Consider the following 16608-nt stretch of genomic DNA (forward strand, 5'->3'; position numbering starts at 1 on the left):
ATGGTACATAAAAGATACATCCTGGTCCTTAGTAGGTTGTCCTTCCCCAACCCCTTCAGTTCTTTTAAGTATTTTATAACAGCCTAATATTATTGGGCAGTCAAATGTGAATGAAACACAATCTACTTGGTAAATTACTTATTTAGGGTGGGAAATTTTCCCTGTACCCTTTATGCACTCTCATTTCTTAGTATGACAGCTAACACTTTAAGAAGGAAAGAATTCATCCTTTGTTTTTTCACCCAGTTTACAACCCAGGAGAAAACTTGTCCCCACATTTTGTAATCTCTATATTGCAAAATCAGAAGGCAGCACAAAGATTCCTTAACCAGCAAAGGATGTGTGTGGTAGGTGAAGAAAGGAAGGCAGAAGAAATGAACATCAAAGACAGAAAGCATTGACCAGGAATACTCCAGGTTCACATCAAATACATGAGGGGAGGCACAAACACTCAGAGTGGCTTTAAGATTCACCCAGCTATGCCCTGTCATCCCTGGAATACAATCTCAGGGAGGCTGTGCTGATGAACTTTATCTTTAAGACTTTACTATTATTATTCATTTAGAGCAATTTTAGGTTTACAACAAAATCTTTGACAGAGAGGTACAAGTATTTCCTGATACCTCCTGCCTTCACACATGCATCGCCTTCCCCATTATTAACATGACTCACCAGAATGGAATTTTTTTTAAACAAAGATAAACCTTCTTTGACATATCATAATCACCCTAAGTCTGCAGTTTATGTTGGGTTTCCCTCTTTGTGTTGAGTATTCTATGGGCTTGGACAAGGGTATAATTGCATGTATCCATCATTTTAGTATCATACAGAATATTTTCACTACCCTAAAAATCTTCTGTTCTCTGCCTATTCATCTCTCCCTATCCACCCCCACCCCCCCCCACCACAACCACACCATTTCCAGAATGTCACATAGTTGAAATTATACAGTATGAAGCCTTTTCAGAGTTGCCTCTTTCACTAATAGGTATTTAAGTTTCCTCTGTGTCTTTTTATGGCTTGATAGCTCATCTCTCTTTAATACTGACTAGTATTCCATCATCTGAAGGTATTGGTGAATTTTTGAGCCTGGGAACGCTCCAAACCATCATCATTAATTTACTCAGGAAATCCCAAATCCAACTAAAGAAATTTGTAGTTTTTTCAAACTGTGCTGACATCACTAAAAATTTTTCCAATCCCTACAAAATTCTTAAAAAGCTGTTGTTGCCCTGTTTTGATTGACTGATGTTGAGACATTAACTTACCTAATGATGGTTGCCTGATCCTGATTAGAAACTATTAACAAATGTTTCTCCTCCTCCAAGTAGCACTGCACTGAACTAGGGAGTTGGGACTTGTGTTTTTATATGTAGGAAATTAAAATACAGTGTTTTATCTGGCAATCCTAAATGGAATGATAGCCCCACATATCTAGTAACTGTGGCAGCAGAGGTACTACCTTCAACTTTCCAAATCAATATTTACTATCTTAGGGCCAATGACAATGAAAAGTTCCCACTACTCTCCCACTTCACCCCCAATTCACTATAATCTATTGTTTGTTATCTGATCCTGATTAAAAGTTCTGAGCAGCAACTATACATGCCTCTGAAATGGAAAAAAAAAAAAAAAGAGAGAACACAAATTAATGATTATTTAAATGCAGTTTGTTTGGGAGGTAATTCTTTGAAAGATTAAAATCAATTGTAGATGAGTGAAGAATGGGTACCACTGTATGCTATGGATTCATGGAGCTGCCTCAAGAACTGCCTGGAAGTGCTTGGGAGGGGACAAATGGGGGCATCAGATGGGGCTCTGATATCCTGTTCTGCTCCAATCTCAGCAGCTCTGCCCTGATTATTTACATAATAGGATTCAGCCAAAGGTTTCATCTGAAGAAGATGGCCCACTGCTAAAATACAATCTGAAACCACTGTTCTAAATTAGAAATGAGCTGTCCAATATGGTAGCTCCTAGCCATACAGTTGGCGTAGGAAATGGCAACCCACTCCAGTATTCTCGCCTGGAGAATCCCAGGGACAGAGGAGCCTGGTGGACTGCGGTCCATGGGGTCACACTGAGTCAGACACCACTGAAGTGACTTAGCAGCAGCAGCAGCAGCCATACATTGACTATTGAGCACTTGTGATGTAGCTACTCCAATTTGAATTGTGCGAAAATGTAAAGTAAACATCAGATTTTGAGACTCAGTACAAAAAAAAGAAAGTATAATCTAAATAATTTTCATATTGACAATATGTTAAATATTTTTATATGTTGGTTAATATATTATTAATTGTACTTGTTTATTTTTAAAAATGTGACTATGAAAAAAAACAGATATAGCTGGCTTAGATTATCTTTCTATTGATCATAAGTGACACACCAGGCGGTGAGATGCATAATAAAATTCTAGTACTACTATAGCACATGACCACTCCCAGGATAGTTGAGGTTGTCCACTAGCCTATAAGCACTTTCTAGCTATGAGTAATTTAATGTTTATGTTACTTAGAGTTACTTTAAAACAAGACAAAAACTGTATCGAGCCCTCAAGCCAAGTTTTTCCCCCTCTTCATGTTAAGACAATTTGGGGGGAGAGGAGGTTACGGTTGCAACCAGCGAAGGAGGAGAGAGGCCGTGGCTGGGAGTTTCAAAAAAAAAACCCCACAGGTTACATCTTAGCAGGAAGAGGTGGTCCACGCTGGAGATGGAGAGCGTGGGCGCCACGCGGGGCGGTACCTTGGCCTGGCTCAGCCGCCCCGCAATCAGCATTATGGGCTGCAGACTCTTCCTGACCTGCTGTGGTTTCCTTTCTCTGTGTTTTTTTTTTTTCCCCTCGCAGCATTTTGCTCCTTTACTTGCAGCTTCTGGAAAGATTCTGATGGAATTCCCGGCCCCTCTGCTCCTGTTCCCTCATGCGGAAGCTTCTCTGCCTTCTCTCCAGTTCCTCTAGTTCTTTCTGTTTTCCTTTTGCTCTGCTCCCGTGCCTCTGCCTCTCTGGCGCTCTTCTGTCTGCTGTTTCAGCTGCAGATATTTCTGCGCTTGAGGAACCAGTTCTTAATTGAGGCATCGCTCAGGTGTTTGGTCTAATCAAACGAAACCCGGAGGCCGCAAACCCCGGCTTTATTAAGCCTGGCCTGTGATTGTGAGCATCACCCCGCGCAAGGCGCCCGCGGCTTGGAAGAAGATGCGTGGTGCTGGGCCTCAAGGTCCAGGGTCCCCCAGACTGAAGGTGTGGGAGTTCGGGTCGGCCATCTCCTCCCAGGCGGGGTCACCTGCCACATCTCCTCAGACTTAGACTCCTCGAGCAGAACCTCCTGGCCCAGCTTCTCTGAGCCCTGCTCCTTCAGGAGGAGCCGTTTTCTGGGCAGCCCCACGCTGCCACCGGAATCGTGTTCGGCCTCTCCCGGCAGCGTCTCCTTCACTCCTTCCATCACAGGTGAAGGAGTCCCAGTCGTGGCGGGAGGTGAAATCCATTTTGAACTCGGCCCTGCTCACCTTGAGGACGTCCGCGAAGCTGCTGAGCTGAATGGCCTTGCCCTGGAGGCAGGCCAGGAAAGAACTGACTTCTCGTGTCTCCACCTCACCCTTGAAGGTGAGGAGGCCTGTGGTGCCCTTGGAAAGCCGGTGTGCGCCATGCCCACCAGCTTCTCCATCGCTTCGCAGTTGGAGATGGACTTCTTGGCTGCCTCAGCTGCGGGGGGCTGGGGAGGGCACGCTGACGGTCATGACGGATTGAGGTCCAGGCTGTACAGAGCGCAGAGCTCCACCGCCTTAGGTGTGTTGAGGACCGTGGTAGCTGCTACCATAACCCGGGCCTTGGGCAGGCGCGGGGCGCTGCCTGCGAACCAGACCCCTGCTGCCCTGGCCTGAGGTCCCCACCGTCGCCCGCAGGAGCCCTTGAAGCAGCCCGCTGCTGCTGCCAGCCGTTCCCGTGACCGTGCCAAGTGCTAGAGAAGCCAAGGTAAGCAAGACACATTACTGTGTGCCTTTGAGGATCTCAGTCTAGAGAAAGAGAGACAAAAAAGTAAGCAAGCAATTATAAAATATGCCCTTTCGACTGCAGAGAACCTGTTTTTCCTGTTGACAGTTGTATTGACATTATCTGGGTCGTAGTGCTGCATAAGTGTTGCATAAATAAAAAGGTGAATGATTGTAGAGTGCTTACCAAACACAGGTAAGTGGAGACGGGTTACCGGAGGCTTTCTAGAGACAATGCTGACTCTAATGGGTCTAAAAGAGGTAGCCAGACAAAACAGGCCAGAGATGAACTCCAGAAGGAGAAGCAGCATGGTTGGCTTAGGTTTACAGTAACTAATTGTGCTTGGATTAGAGGATGGTGGAGGAGGAGGAGGGGTGAGAGGTGACTATGAGCAGAGTCTCATGAAGAATGTCTATGCAAAACTAAGTTAAGATTCTACCCTGAAATCAATGGAGAGTCTTATTTAAGCAGAGAGGCGTCCTTACAGTGTTAGTCAGGTAGAAAGATCAGTCTGAGAGCTTAACAGAGGACTGGTTGGTTACAGAGTGCCTGACATTTTTTGATTTGCAAAAAGACATTAGAATTTATTTGTTTTCTATTCATTCATCCATTTTGTAAACACTTAATGGAAACTTACTGTGTATGATGCTCTAGACTAGAAATAGGGGCTACAAAATGAATGTGGTCCAGTCCTTGATTTGAGGGTCTTACAATTAGTAAGAGAGACAGACATGTTTAATTGAAATGTAATGTAAAAACAGCTGTGACTGTAAAATTAGGAAGAAGGAAGGTTTCTGGGAAGACTAAGTAAAGCTTCACAGAGAAGGTGACATTCAACCTGGGTCTTTAACTTGAGACTTTATAATAGAGTGTTGTTCTCCAGGAGGAAGAAATGCACAGACAAAAGTCATGGAGGCATGAAAGTGATGATCTTATTTGGTGGCTGCTGAGTGGTTCTGGGTGGTTCCAGGTTCAAGGTATATGGAAGGAGAGTTGAGACCATAAACTAAGAGGACTGACTGAGGAAAGAATTCAGTTACTTTTTAAAGATAGAAAACATTTATTTAAAGTATCAGGAGAGAAAGTGAGAGCATAGATTGGAGAGATAGCTATACGATGTTCATAAGGATGTCCGGATTGTAAAGATGGATTTCAGTGCAATGCTAATTAATATCCAAGGGATTCTTTAAAGATATGTGACTGATTATAAAATTTATATAGGAAAAGAGCTAGTTATAGCCAAGATGATTTTGAAAAGGTTAATGGGAATGTATCCTTCAGTTCAGTTGCTCTGTCGTGTCCGACTCTTTGTGACCCCATGAACCGCAGCATGCCAGGCCTCCCTGTCCATCACCAGCCCCCAGAATCCACCCAAACACATGTCCATCGTGTCGGTGATGCCATCCAACCATCTCGTCCTCTGTCGTCCCTTTCTCCTCCTGCCCTCAATCTTTCCCAGCATCAGGGTATTTTCCAATGAGTCAGCTCTTCGCCTCAGATGGCCAAAGTATTGGAGTTTCGGCTTCAACATCAGTCCTTCCAGTGAACACCCAGGACTGATCTCCTTCAGGATGGACTGGTTGGATCTCCTTGCAGTCCAAGGGACTCTCAAGAGTCTTCTCCAACACCACAGTTCAAAAACATCAATTCTTCGGCACTCAGTTTTCTTTATAGTCCAACTCCACATCCATACATGACTACTGAAAAACCATAGCCTTGACTAGATGGACCTTTGTTGGCAAAGTAATGTTTCTGCTTTTTAATATGCTGTCTAGGTTGGTCATAACTTTCCTTCCAAGGAGTAAGCGTCTTTTAATTTCATGGCTGCAGTCACCATCTACAGTGATTTTGGAGCCCAGAAAATTAAAGTCAGCCACTGTGTCCACTGTTCCCCCATCTATTTCCCATGAAGTGATGGGACTGGATGCCATGATCTTAGTTTTCTGCATGTATCCTACCAGCTGTCAACATTAATCTAATCTAATACATTTTAAGAATAAAAATATCATAGGAGGTATTTCTTTCTGAAATGTTGAGAGGAATTCACCATAATATTCTGTGTCAGACTATGGAGAAAAATGAGCAAATTTGAATTTTAGAAAGATTGAGCTGGCATTACTTATTGTACAGAATGACCTGGGTATGGAGTAGCAAGACCGGAGTTGGGTGATGTTCCTCCTGTTTCAGAAAATCATCTAAGATACTAAGAATGAAGAATCAGGATAGTAAGAATGGAGAAAGAAATCTGAGCAGAGAACTGTTTAGTGGGGAGAATAATAGGCCTATGAAGTTTACTGTTGTTGGAGGGGATGTGAGTGTACAGGAGGCAAATGAAAGATAACGTCAAGATATCAGACCTGGGCAATTGGTTGGACAGTGGATCCATTAACAGAAGGAGTGAGTATCAGAGGAAACCCAGATTGTGTTTACTCTGGGACATGTTGATTTTAAGAATCTCTGAGACGGACAAGTAGGTCTCTGGAGAATAAGATGGAGCTTGGAACAATTTTAGGCCAACATAATTGTTGAAATAATGAAATTAATTCTGCTTGGCAGATTCCACGTTAGTCAGGCAGAGAAGGAAGGCAATAGGTGGAGAACACTTGCTGTAGGGGATGATGTCTGTATCTGGGCCTTGAAGGATGGGAGGATCTGATGAGGCAGCGGTGTGGTGCAGGAGCGTTTAGGGGTTGAGGGCTGATGCACGGAAGCTGAAAGAGAGCACTGGGTGCTGATCGTAGAGAGGATCGGCTATGAGGTTGGCAAGCAAGAGGAACCTCCAAAGGTGACGAAAGGAGAGAAGGACAACGCAGAAAGAAAAACTTTGCATTTTTCCATTCACATGTGCAAAATGATTAGATGGGCCCTCACCTTTGCATTTATCACAGGTCGGGTGGCATCTCTCGCAGGTCTGGGTGCTTTGCTCCACGTAGTGATGCTCTGGACAGGTGCGGTGACACTGTCCTTTGGAGCGGAGCAGAAAGAAGAATGGATCGCAGGACAGGCAGTCTGTGGGCTGCGGGCCCTGGCAGGCCTTGCAGCTCCTGCTGCATCTCTTGCACTGTCCTGTGGAGTTATCTGCATAATATCTGAACCAAGGAGAGAAGCAAAGGATCAGTACTCAGCTTGCTCAGAGGCTGGGTGTGGTGGAAAAAAATCATGGTTACAAACTGAGTGCTTTTAGAATCTACTTATTAGATTCATTACCAATTATACTAATACATCTATTGAGTCTCAGTTTCTTATCCATGAATTGGACGTTACAATCCCTCCCTGCTATTTGTGGGGATTAAGTTAGATGACACAGTTGGAAGGACCTAGCACAGATCACACAAATTTGTTGTTCAGTTGCTCAGTCAAGTCCGACTCTTTGAGACCTCATGGACTGTAGTCAGCCAGGCTCCTCTATCCATGGAATTCTCCAGGCAAGAATACTGGAGTGGATTGCCATTCCCTTCTCCAGGGAATCTTCCCAATCCAGTGACTGAACATGGTTCTCTTGCATTGCAGGCAGATTCTTTACCGTCTGAGTCATCAGGGATGCCCTTTTTCTTGTATGAGGTGACTATGAAAGCATTTGAACCTCGTAGCCTGGAAGAGGATCTCATGCATAAGTACAAGCAGTAACTGGGCCTTAAAAACGTTCTGAGGTTAAACACCAAAATAATGATGTGCATGGGGTCAGGGTACAGAAGAGTATACACCTGCCTTCCCAAGGGGATTTAGCATACAAAGTTTATGCATGTGGATCAGTGATTTTTACGAAAGGAACTATTTCAATAAAATAGCCATTTATATCTAATTGAACCCTATTTATTCCCCATTTAAGGGATTTATGGCAACCTGTGCCTCACTTCCAAAAGGGAACTTCACTTATTATGGAGTAATTGTTTTCTTAATTGCATGTTCTGCAATCTTTTTAGATTTTGTGTGTGTGTGTCTGCATAAGACTATCTAATGACTTGATTTGGGGAAGATGGAGATTCTTTATATGGGATCCAGATTTTTCAAGTACTTACTAAGATAAAGACGAAGGGCTGAGCCAGGCCGCCCCATCCCCTCTCTAGTCTGGCAGGAACCTTTCTTTATTGACTTATGTGACTGGTGTTTTTTGAGAGCTGCTAATGTGTGTGGCTCTGTGCTGAGTGTTGTAGAAACTTGTGTGAAAAATAAGATGTGTTTTTCTTCCAGGAGCTTATAATTTTCTGGGAAAGAGACATATAAGAAGAATAGGCTCTTACAAAGTCTTTGTATTACTCACCCTAACTCTTTATTAAGGATGTGTTGAATGAATGAGATGAATCAAAACACAAGACAATAATATAAGCAGTAATTGCTGTAAAACTGACGATAAGAGATGTGCACATTTGGTCAAGAGCATTTGGGGAAAGTCCAAGATTATAGCCCTGCAATTTGGGTCTGGAAACTCTCAATGCTTTAGGTTACTGACTGGGAGGGAAGAGTTAACAGTAGACCTGTAATCAGTCTTTATCTTTTCTGGGGATGCCTGGTGGCAGAAGAGATGACCCAGTCAAATCCTCTTCCAAATATGCTGGTAACCAGACCTTCTGATAAACACACTCAGTGTTTCCTAACAGAATAAGCATAGGATGGAGACCTCTTTTCTGTGAGATGCTTTTAAAAGGACACATCTGTGCATCTAAGTTGCTTATGGTAGCTAAACCTGCAATTTGTGGATTAATGGGGGCATGGCAGGTTGGAGAATTAGTGGGGTAAAAGTGGAGATATTTGATGGAAATTGTGCCCTTTACAAAAATCAATGCTCCACGTCCATTGCTTAGACCTCATGTTTTAAATATGATCAGAACAGATCCAGAAGAGAAAGAACCTGCCTTCATGGTCATAGACTTCTCTAAGAGAAGAATCACCTCTGCCTTGTAATTATTGTGTCCTTCCAATTGGTGATGTTTGGCACGTGGGTCTGACTTGAGAGTCTGACTCTGTGTGTTATCTCATTGGGTCCCTCTGCCTTTCCTGTTTACTCTTCCATTACTGTGAACTGGCTGAAATCCTCTAGAGAGCAATTACATTTGGGTTGGACTCTCGTCTTTGTTTCTTACTGGCAGTAAGACTTCAGTCTGGCTGTCTAAGTGTTCCAGGAGTTAGCTTCCTCATATGCAGAATGGGCTTGCTAACAGTGATATCTGGAGTGGTTATGGGATAGTGTGTTGAGCACCTTACCCTTCTCTGCACTGGGTCAGGCACTCCTGTCCCAGTTGGAACCAGCCTGGCCGGCAGGAGAGGCATTGCATGCTGTGTCTTCCGTCACATGTCCTACAAGAGCTGTGGCAGGGGGCACACCGGTGGCTGTCCTCATCAGCGTAGTAGCCTTCGGGGCAGTCCTGCACGCAGGTTGTGTCTGCCAAGGGAGGAAAGAGTCTGACTTGATATCAACTATGACATGGGTCCTTCCTAAGCTCTATATGCTCCCCACTGTTTACCGGGGTGGGGGGTGATGAGAGGGGATGCAGGAGGAATGATACAGTGGCCCTGCGGGCTGATGGATATCCAAGGAGCTAAGATGCATGTCCAAGAATCAACCATAAGGTCATTAGGAGTTGAGGTAAAACAGAGGTCAGAGTGGATGGACTGTGGTGGGCAGGACAGAAACCACTGTCTGTCAAAGTGTGCAGAAGGAAGTTAAGGGTCTCCCAGGATGGGGAGAACATTTGGGGCAGGGGCACTGGGATAGCAGGAATCAGGGCTCCATTGAAGAAAGCAAAGTGCAGGACCAGTGCGATGACAAGTTCTTATAGTTTAGGCTAAAAATAGTTGAAATTGTAAGATTTTGCCCTCAGCTTTGCTGTGGTAAAGTCACAGACAGTGTGACTCTTGAAATGCAAATGAATTAAAATGAAATTTTAAACTTCGTTTCCTCAGTGGTAGGAGCGCAGACATACAACATGACCATTGAGACACAGAGCTCTCTGGGCAGTGAGACTCTCTTTTTGTCCATGTATTTAAAGAATTAGATTCTAACCATGAATCCTCTGCTCAGCAAGATGAGTTGGAGGTCTGTTGTTCACCCCCACATAACCCCAGTCCTTCCTCCACCCATCCCAGTGGAGTCTTGATTCTTGCCTTTTTACCTTCCTTGACAATATTTAGGGTGTGGAAGGCAAGGGTGGATTCATGATAAAGTTAAAACATGAGATTTTCTGGCTTCACAGTTTAACATGCAGTCTTAGAGGCACCTTCTTCCGACTTTTGCTTAACCTCATTGAACAGAAGCCAGGCTCTCCTGCCTTGTTAATATGAGCCACTGGTCACAGACCTCTAGACCAGAAGCCGGTTTGTCTCTGTAACTTCAATCAGCATTTGCACAGGCACTGGTGGGAACAACAACAAAAAACCCTAAATGATATTAGAGTTCATGTTAGTGCTGTTGATCCACCCAAAATCTGTCCTTGGACACTCTCAGCTGCTTAGGGACAGCGGTCATGTCCTTCATCTCTGCTTTTCCAGCACCCAGCACAATGCCAGTTTTGGTTTAGTGGCTATTCTGTTAAAGGTGGATGTTGACAGTGGTTTATTGTCTAGCTAATGTTATCTAGTTAACTAGGGGGGAGGTCTGAATCCCCCTAAGTTGAAGCACCTGTGTATTAGGTTCCTCTTACCACAAATGTGTAGGCTTAGAATACTGCAAATTTATTATTCTGGAAGTCCTAAGTCTAACGTGGGTCTAGGGAATTGTGTTCCTTTTAGAGACTCTGAGGGAAGATCTGTTTCTTTGCTTTTTCTAGCTTCTAAAGGTCATCTGCATGCCTTGACTTGTAGCCTTCTCCTCCAGTTTCTTCTCAATGTTCCAATAGTCTGACGTCACATAGACTTCAACTACTGACTGTTTTGTCCTGCCTCCCTCTTATAAGGACCCTTGTGATAATACAGAATAGTCCTACTAAATTAATTAATCACACATGCAAATATTTTTTGCCATGTAAAGTAATATATTCACGGGGTCTGAGGATTAGGTCGTGTACATTTTTAGGGAGAGCCTTATTCAGACTACCACAGCCTCCAGAGGAGTTATCTAGTTTATAAGTAGCCTGACCCTGATGGGGTGGCGGTAAGGGGCAGGGTGGGAGAATATGAGAAGACCAGGTCTTTGACATCCTGCATCTAGCTTTGGCGGGGACCACAAGTACTGAAATCTCAGTTCTAGTCTAATTTATACCTCTGGTTCGGGAGAAGATCACCTTGTGGTGATAAGATATCTTCTGTTTGTATGAAGGCACCTGAGGTGGTCTCTGGTATCACTCTAGATCGGGGATAATTAGAAAAGAAGTTTTGGGCATTGGGATGAGATAGGAGATCTGGAATGGTTTCAAGAAGCAGCAACTGCTGGGAAGAAGGTTTACTGAGAGATGTGAAAGAGGAGCTAAGACAGATGGATAAGGAAGACTGAAGTGCTCAAATATTTTCTACAGGGAGGTGAGTGAGAGAAAGCATACGTAAGGCCAGCGGGGGTCAGTTGGTACAGGGCAGGTGTGTAGAGTTCTTTGTACTATTCTCCCTCTTGCATCTTTTCTGTAGGCTTCAAAATTTTCCAAATACAGTGTAAAAAATTGAAAAAAAAAACAGACACCTATTCCTGCAGGGCACCAGGCGTTGTACAAGGGAGTCTCCCGGATGGAGGGAAAGAGAAGCTCTCCTCGGAGGAGAAGTTACTCACTGAGCAGAAGGCTGTCGCGCAGGCAGGTCTGACATTGGTTCTCCGCGGGCCCCGTGCAGTGGAGGCACTTGGCGTGACAGGCCTTGCATGCTAGTGCCTCTTTGTCCCAGTACTCCACGGCGGCGCATTCCGTGTGAGGCACACAGCCCCCATGGTTGTTCACCCTCAGGCCTTCCTGACACGTCGTGCAGGCCCCCGAGGACGAGCAGGTGCGGCAGGACTTGTGACAATCTGCAGGGCGGGTGGGGATAGCACACGAGAGAGAGTCAGGTCGCCCCTCGAGGCAATCAGTTCCTTGAAAAGTGTGCTCGGCGTCCTTGCTCAGAGATTTCTAGGGCTCTGTGTCAAGGGCGTGGGGCCAGGAGTTGGGCTCCAGGGTGGAGCATTCTTGTTGCAAGACGAGAAAAAAAATGTCTGGTTCACTTTCTCTGTAATCCCCAGGCAGTCCCTTCCTGCAGCAGCCACCTCAGAGATGTTAGTAAGAGCTGCCATAATTACCCAGACTGCAGCGTGATAATAACCAGCAGTTGTGTGGCAGCAAAGTCACACACTAGTCTGTGGGCTTCTCACCACTGTAACTCCTCCTCTGTGGTCCTCTGCTGACCTCCCAGTAGTTTGAGCTTATTACTAACATAACAACTGCCAGTGTGTGTTGTAAATACCTCTTGATTAAAAAACAAACAAACAAACCTCTTTTATAGTCATTTAGAAAAGCAGAGTGCCTGTTAGAGGGCCTGGAATATAACAGTTAATTCCCAATAGCTGAGCTGGCCTGAGTTCAGTCATCTGTATTTTTTAAAGCTCCCCTGGTGGTTCTAATGGGCAACCAGGGATGAGAACCAGAGGGCTTTCTCAATAAGAAAATTAAATCAGGAAGATTAAGAACATGTACTCTAAACTTGTAAAGTTATCTACATTGCAGATTACTTTTATTATTGAACACCAGAGAAAGGCCCAGTCGATCCTCAGTTCCTACCCTAGTGCGGGCAGGATGGCCTGCAGGCAGGTGGCCTCTGGCCGAGTCTTTAACCTTCTTGTGGAAACTGACCTATAGGTTTGCAGCCTCCTCATGCCCTCACTCCCGGCCCCTTTCCCTCGGTTTTATAGAGATAAAAATGACATTCAGCATTGTGTAAGTTTAAGGTGAACAATGTGATGGTTTGATACATGCATATGTTGCAAAGTAGTGACCACGATCAGGTTGGCTACACAGGTACAGCCGCTCATCTTCATGTGTAGGGCTTTATGTAAAACACACAAAAAGGTATATCCAGATTGTAAGATTAGATAGAAAGGCTGTAGGAACATGCTTCATCTTCACGTTTGACCAAACACATTTCCTGGATACGTTCTAAGATGTGGGTGGCCACGAGGTTCTCCGGCCACGTGAGTTCATCCTGAGCTCTCACTGTGGTTAGGGGGCCTGCCTCTGGATGGCTAGCTTGTAGTTGCTAGTGGCAACATAAGGAGCTAAGTTGATTTCCCTGGTGGCTCAGATGGTAAAGAATCTGCCTGCAGTGCAGAAGACCCGGATTTGATCCTTGGGTTGAGAAGCTCCCCTGAAGAAGGAAATGGCAACTCACTCCAGTATTCTTGCCTGAAGAATTCCATGGACAGAGGAGTGTGCTGGGGTCAATGGGGTCACAAAGAGTTGGACTGGACTGAGCGACTAACACTTTCACTTCTTTCAAGGAACTAAATTACCACTAACTGCCTCATTGCAACGAATCCTGTGATTGTAGTTAACAATAGTTTATTGTATACTTGAAAGTTGCTAAGAGTAGAGCTTAAGTGTTCTTACCGAAAACAAACAAAAAATACTATGGCTGTATTAGCTGGTCGACCTTATTGCGGTCACCATTTATCAATATATACATATATCAAATCATCACGTCATACACCTTAAACTTATACAAGGCTATATATGTCAATTATATTTCAATAAAACTGGGAGGGGGGGGAAGGAAAGTCCTTTCAATCAGAACGCTTCTCTTAACTTGCTTGAGAATTCCTCTAGTGGTGGGCAGTTTATTTAATTAATTTTTCTATTTCCTGACAACTAATAGGAAGCAAAGAATTCATGCCTAGTTAAAACATAAGGAGGCATAATTAATAACAGATCCTTTCTTGAATCTATAGGGGTTGAAATGCCAAATGGGAGGTGGAATAGAGGAGCCCAGGTAGTAGAGGCTGCCTGCAGGTGATGAGGAGGAGGAGGGGGCTTTAGGGAGACAAAACGCATGGAGAAAACCCTCTGTGGCACAGCTTTCCTTCCACTGCTGTGAACCTCTAATGGATTAACATTTTAAGAAAAATTTTCTATTTTGGATGACTTTCAAAGTCTCATCACCTCTGTTATAAGTCTTCACCTGAGAATCCCTTTTGATCAGCTACCGTTGTGAGGAGGGGTCAACATGATTCAGGGCTGATAAGTTATGTCACAAAGCTAAGGAATGATTCATTTAAAAATAAATAATAAACTAGAGCATGTATAGTGCTGAGACCACAGCTCTGGGGCTGGAACTGTGCAAACCCCAGACCTGCTTTCTCTCAGCAGAAACCCATCATCCTCGTGGGCTCCCTGGGACATGGTGCTCGGCCACACACCCAGAAATCTTTACCTTTGCAGACCTGAGTCTCTTTTTCAAGGTAAGTTCGTTCTGGACACTCATCTAAACACTGCCCATCGTAGAGAACCAAGGACGCATCGGCACAGAGGTCGCAGTCATCCGCCGAGGGGCCATTGCACTCCAGACAGTCTTCATGGCAGGGAACACAGTGGCGCCTGTCTGCGTAGAAGTGGCTGGGACAGGACTGGTGGCATGCATCCTTATACAGGAAGAACTCGGGCATGCACTCTGGGGTAGGGGGAAGCAGCAGAAAGGAATTTATTTGTTCTGCAGTGGGCTAGCCCATCCCCTACCTCTTTGACCCATTTGACTCCAGGGTACATTTGCCTCATCCCCATCCTCCCAGGGGCTTCCCAGGTGATGCAACTGGCAAAGAATTTGCCTGCCAATGCAGGAGACACAGGAGATACATGGGTTCAGTATCTGGGTCAGACAGATTTCCGGGAGAAGGAAATGGTAAACTGCTCCAGTATCCTTCCCTGGAGAATCCCATAGACAGAGGAGCCTGGTGGGCTACAGTCCATGGGGTCTCAAAAATCAGATATGACTGAACACATACACGCACACACCCACCCCTCTCCCAGGGCATGTCATCCTGTCTCACAAGCCCTGCCTTGGGAAAGGAGACCACTTATGGTGGCCCAGTTAGATGGTCCTGGTTTCAAATCCTGAAGTGATCTGCCACTTGGACCACAGGGAAGATGAGTCGGGGCTGAGATGCTGGATGTATTGTCCTGAAAGCTCAGAAAGCATTAACAGATTTTTAAACTTCTATTGAACACTGCTGGCTCTATTTAATACAGAAAGAAGTTTCAGAATTAGTGGAATAGTTAATTTTCCATTCACTGATAGGGTAAGCTAATGAAATATACATGGTTAATCCATATGAAGAATGCATTGTGTGTTTATTTGTGCCTATTCTCTTATTTGTGGGGGAATTCCAGAAAGCACTTAGGTTACACCAAATCCTTTGGATAGGACAGAGCCATTTAAATGAATCTGTCTTACTCTGCAGAGGAAATTAGACAGCCTTTCTCAGGAGATAATCTCAGGGAAAGTTCCTAGCTAGAGGGCTACTCTCTGAGTCTTAGAGTTGCCTGATCCTTACTTTTGTATATTTTGTAACAGTTGAAATTCTCCAGCCACCTCTGTGTTTTGTTAATATTAGCCTCTCCCATGAGGTTTTGTGATCAGAACAGCAGAAACTTTGGGTTCTTGTCTGTATCTCTAGCACTTGGGACAGTGCTTGTCACACCCTAACTGCCCAGGACATGTGTAGGAGAAATCTTGTAAAAAAAAAAAAAAAAAAAAAAAAAAGGGCTCTTGTCTGTCTTAATTTCCAGAATCCATCATGAAAAGGCTTTATATCACCCTCAGTTTTCTCATTGACCCCCATAGAGGTCAATTTCAGTAAAGGCATGGAGATGGTTTCCCCCAGATCTTCTTGGACATCCCACTCTCAGATAGTGGGCCCCCACCCTCTCCCCTGTGAGGCTCCCGGGTACCTTTGCATGTTTTCTCATGGATGCAGTCCTGACACATCTCTGGGCAGCGCTTGCACACCCCGTCCATGGCCACGTGCCTCTCGGGGCAGGTTTCCCGGCACACCCCCTGGTCCAGGACAAGGCCGCCTTCGCAGGACTGACAGTTGGTGGCATTTCCTTCACAAGTTCTGCAGGAAGAGCTGCAGCGCTCACAAGTATCGTCATCTGCATAGAAGCCCCTGTGGGGAGAAGAGGGAGCCACTAGAGAATCTTTCCAGCTAGGGAGTTGCCTCACACCTGACAGTCAAGAATTAGGGCTGAAAATGGAAGGACTATGGCTGTTGTCAACTAAAATGAATTCATCAGATTTCCTGGGGAAGGCAGTAAAAAAATATCAGGTTTAAAAACAATTAAATGAAAGGGGTAGGTATTATCCTTGTGAATTTAGGGTGTTTGAAGACAACTTTTTAGTTTAGTCATCTTCTGATTTTCTATTTTATCTCCTAATTTTTGTTCTTTTTTTTGTTAGAGTAGAAAATGCTTTTTATCCCATCTAATACGGTTTTCATTTAAAAAGTTTAAAATGTAACAGTTAAAATATTTTTAAAAGGCTCTAAAGGTTTAATGACATATACAGTTTTTGCATGTGAAAACGTGGGGAATGACCTTGGAGTAATCACCTAGAACATGGGGACCACCTCTGACCCCATAGGGTACTTGTAGCCAGCAACTGGACCCTGTGGAATGGGGATACCCCTCTTGCCTTAGAGTCATTATAGCCACTGCCCTTTCAGTTGAGGCCACTGAGAAAAT

At 44.5% G+C, this 16608-nt stretch overlaps 1 protein-coding gene across 2 annotated transcripts in view; it reads right to left on the bottom strand.

Annotated features, from left to right (window-relative positions):
- The window catches only part of PCSK5 (proprotein convertase subtilisin/kexin type 5), a 496629-nt gene that overhangs the window by 12538 nt on the left and 467483 nt on the right, over positions 1-16608 (bottom strand). For both annotated transcript variants that reach the window (XM_043487117.1, XM_043487116.1), the window contains 5 exons: positions 15817-16034; positions 14303-14539; positions 11682-11912; positions 9191-9368; positions 6860-7077 (listed from right to left, as the gene is read on the bottom strand). In XM_043487117.1, coding sequence (XP_043343052.1) covers positions 6860-7077; positions 9191-9368; positions 11682-11912; positions 14303-14539; positions 15817-16034 — 1082 coding nt within the window. The remainder of the gene's footprint in view (positions 1-6859; positions 7078-9190; positions 9369-11681; positions 11913-14302; positions 14540-15816; positions 16035-16608) is intronic.

This window comes from Cervus canadensis, chromosome 14, assembly GCF_019320065.1.
Source record: "Cervus canadensis isolate Bull #8, Minnesota chromosome 14, ASM1932006v1, whole genome shotgun sequence".
NCBI classification, from domain to species: Eukaryota; Metazoa; Chordata; class Mammalia; order Artiodactyla; family Cervidae; genus Cervus; species Cervus canadensis.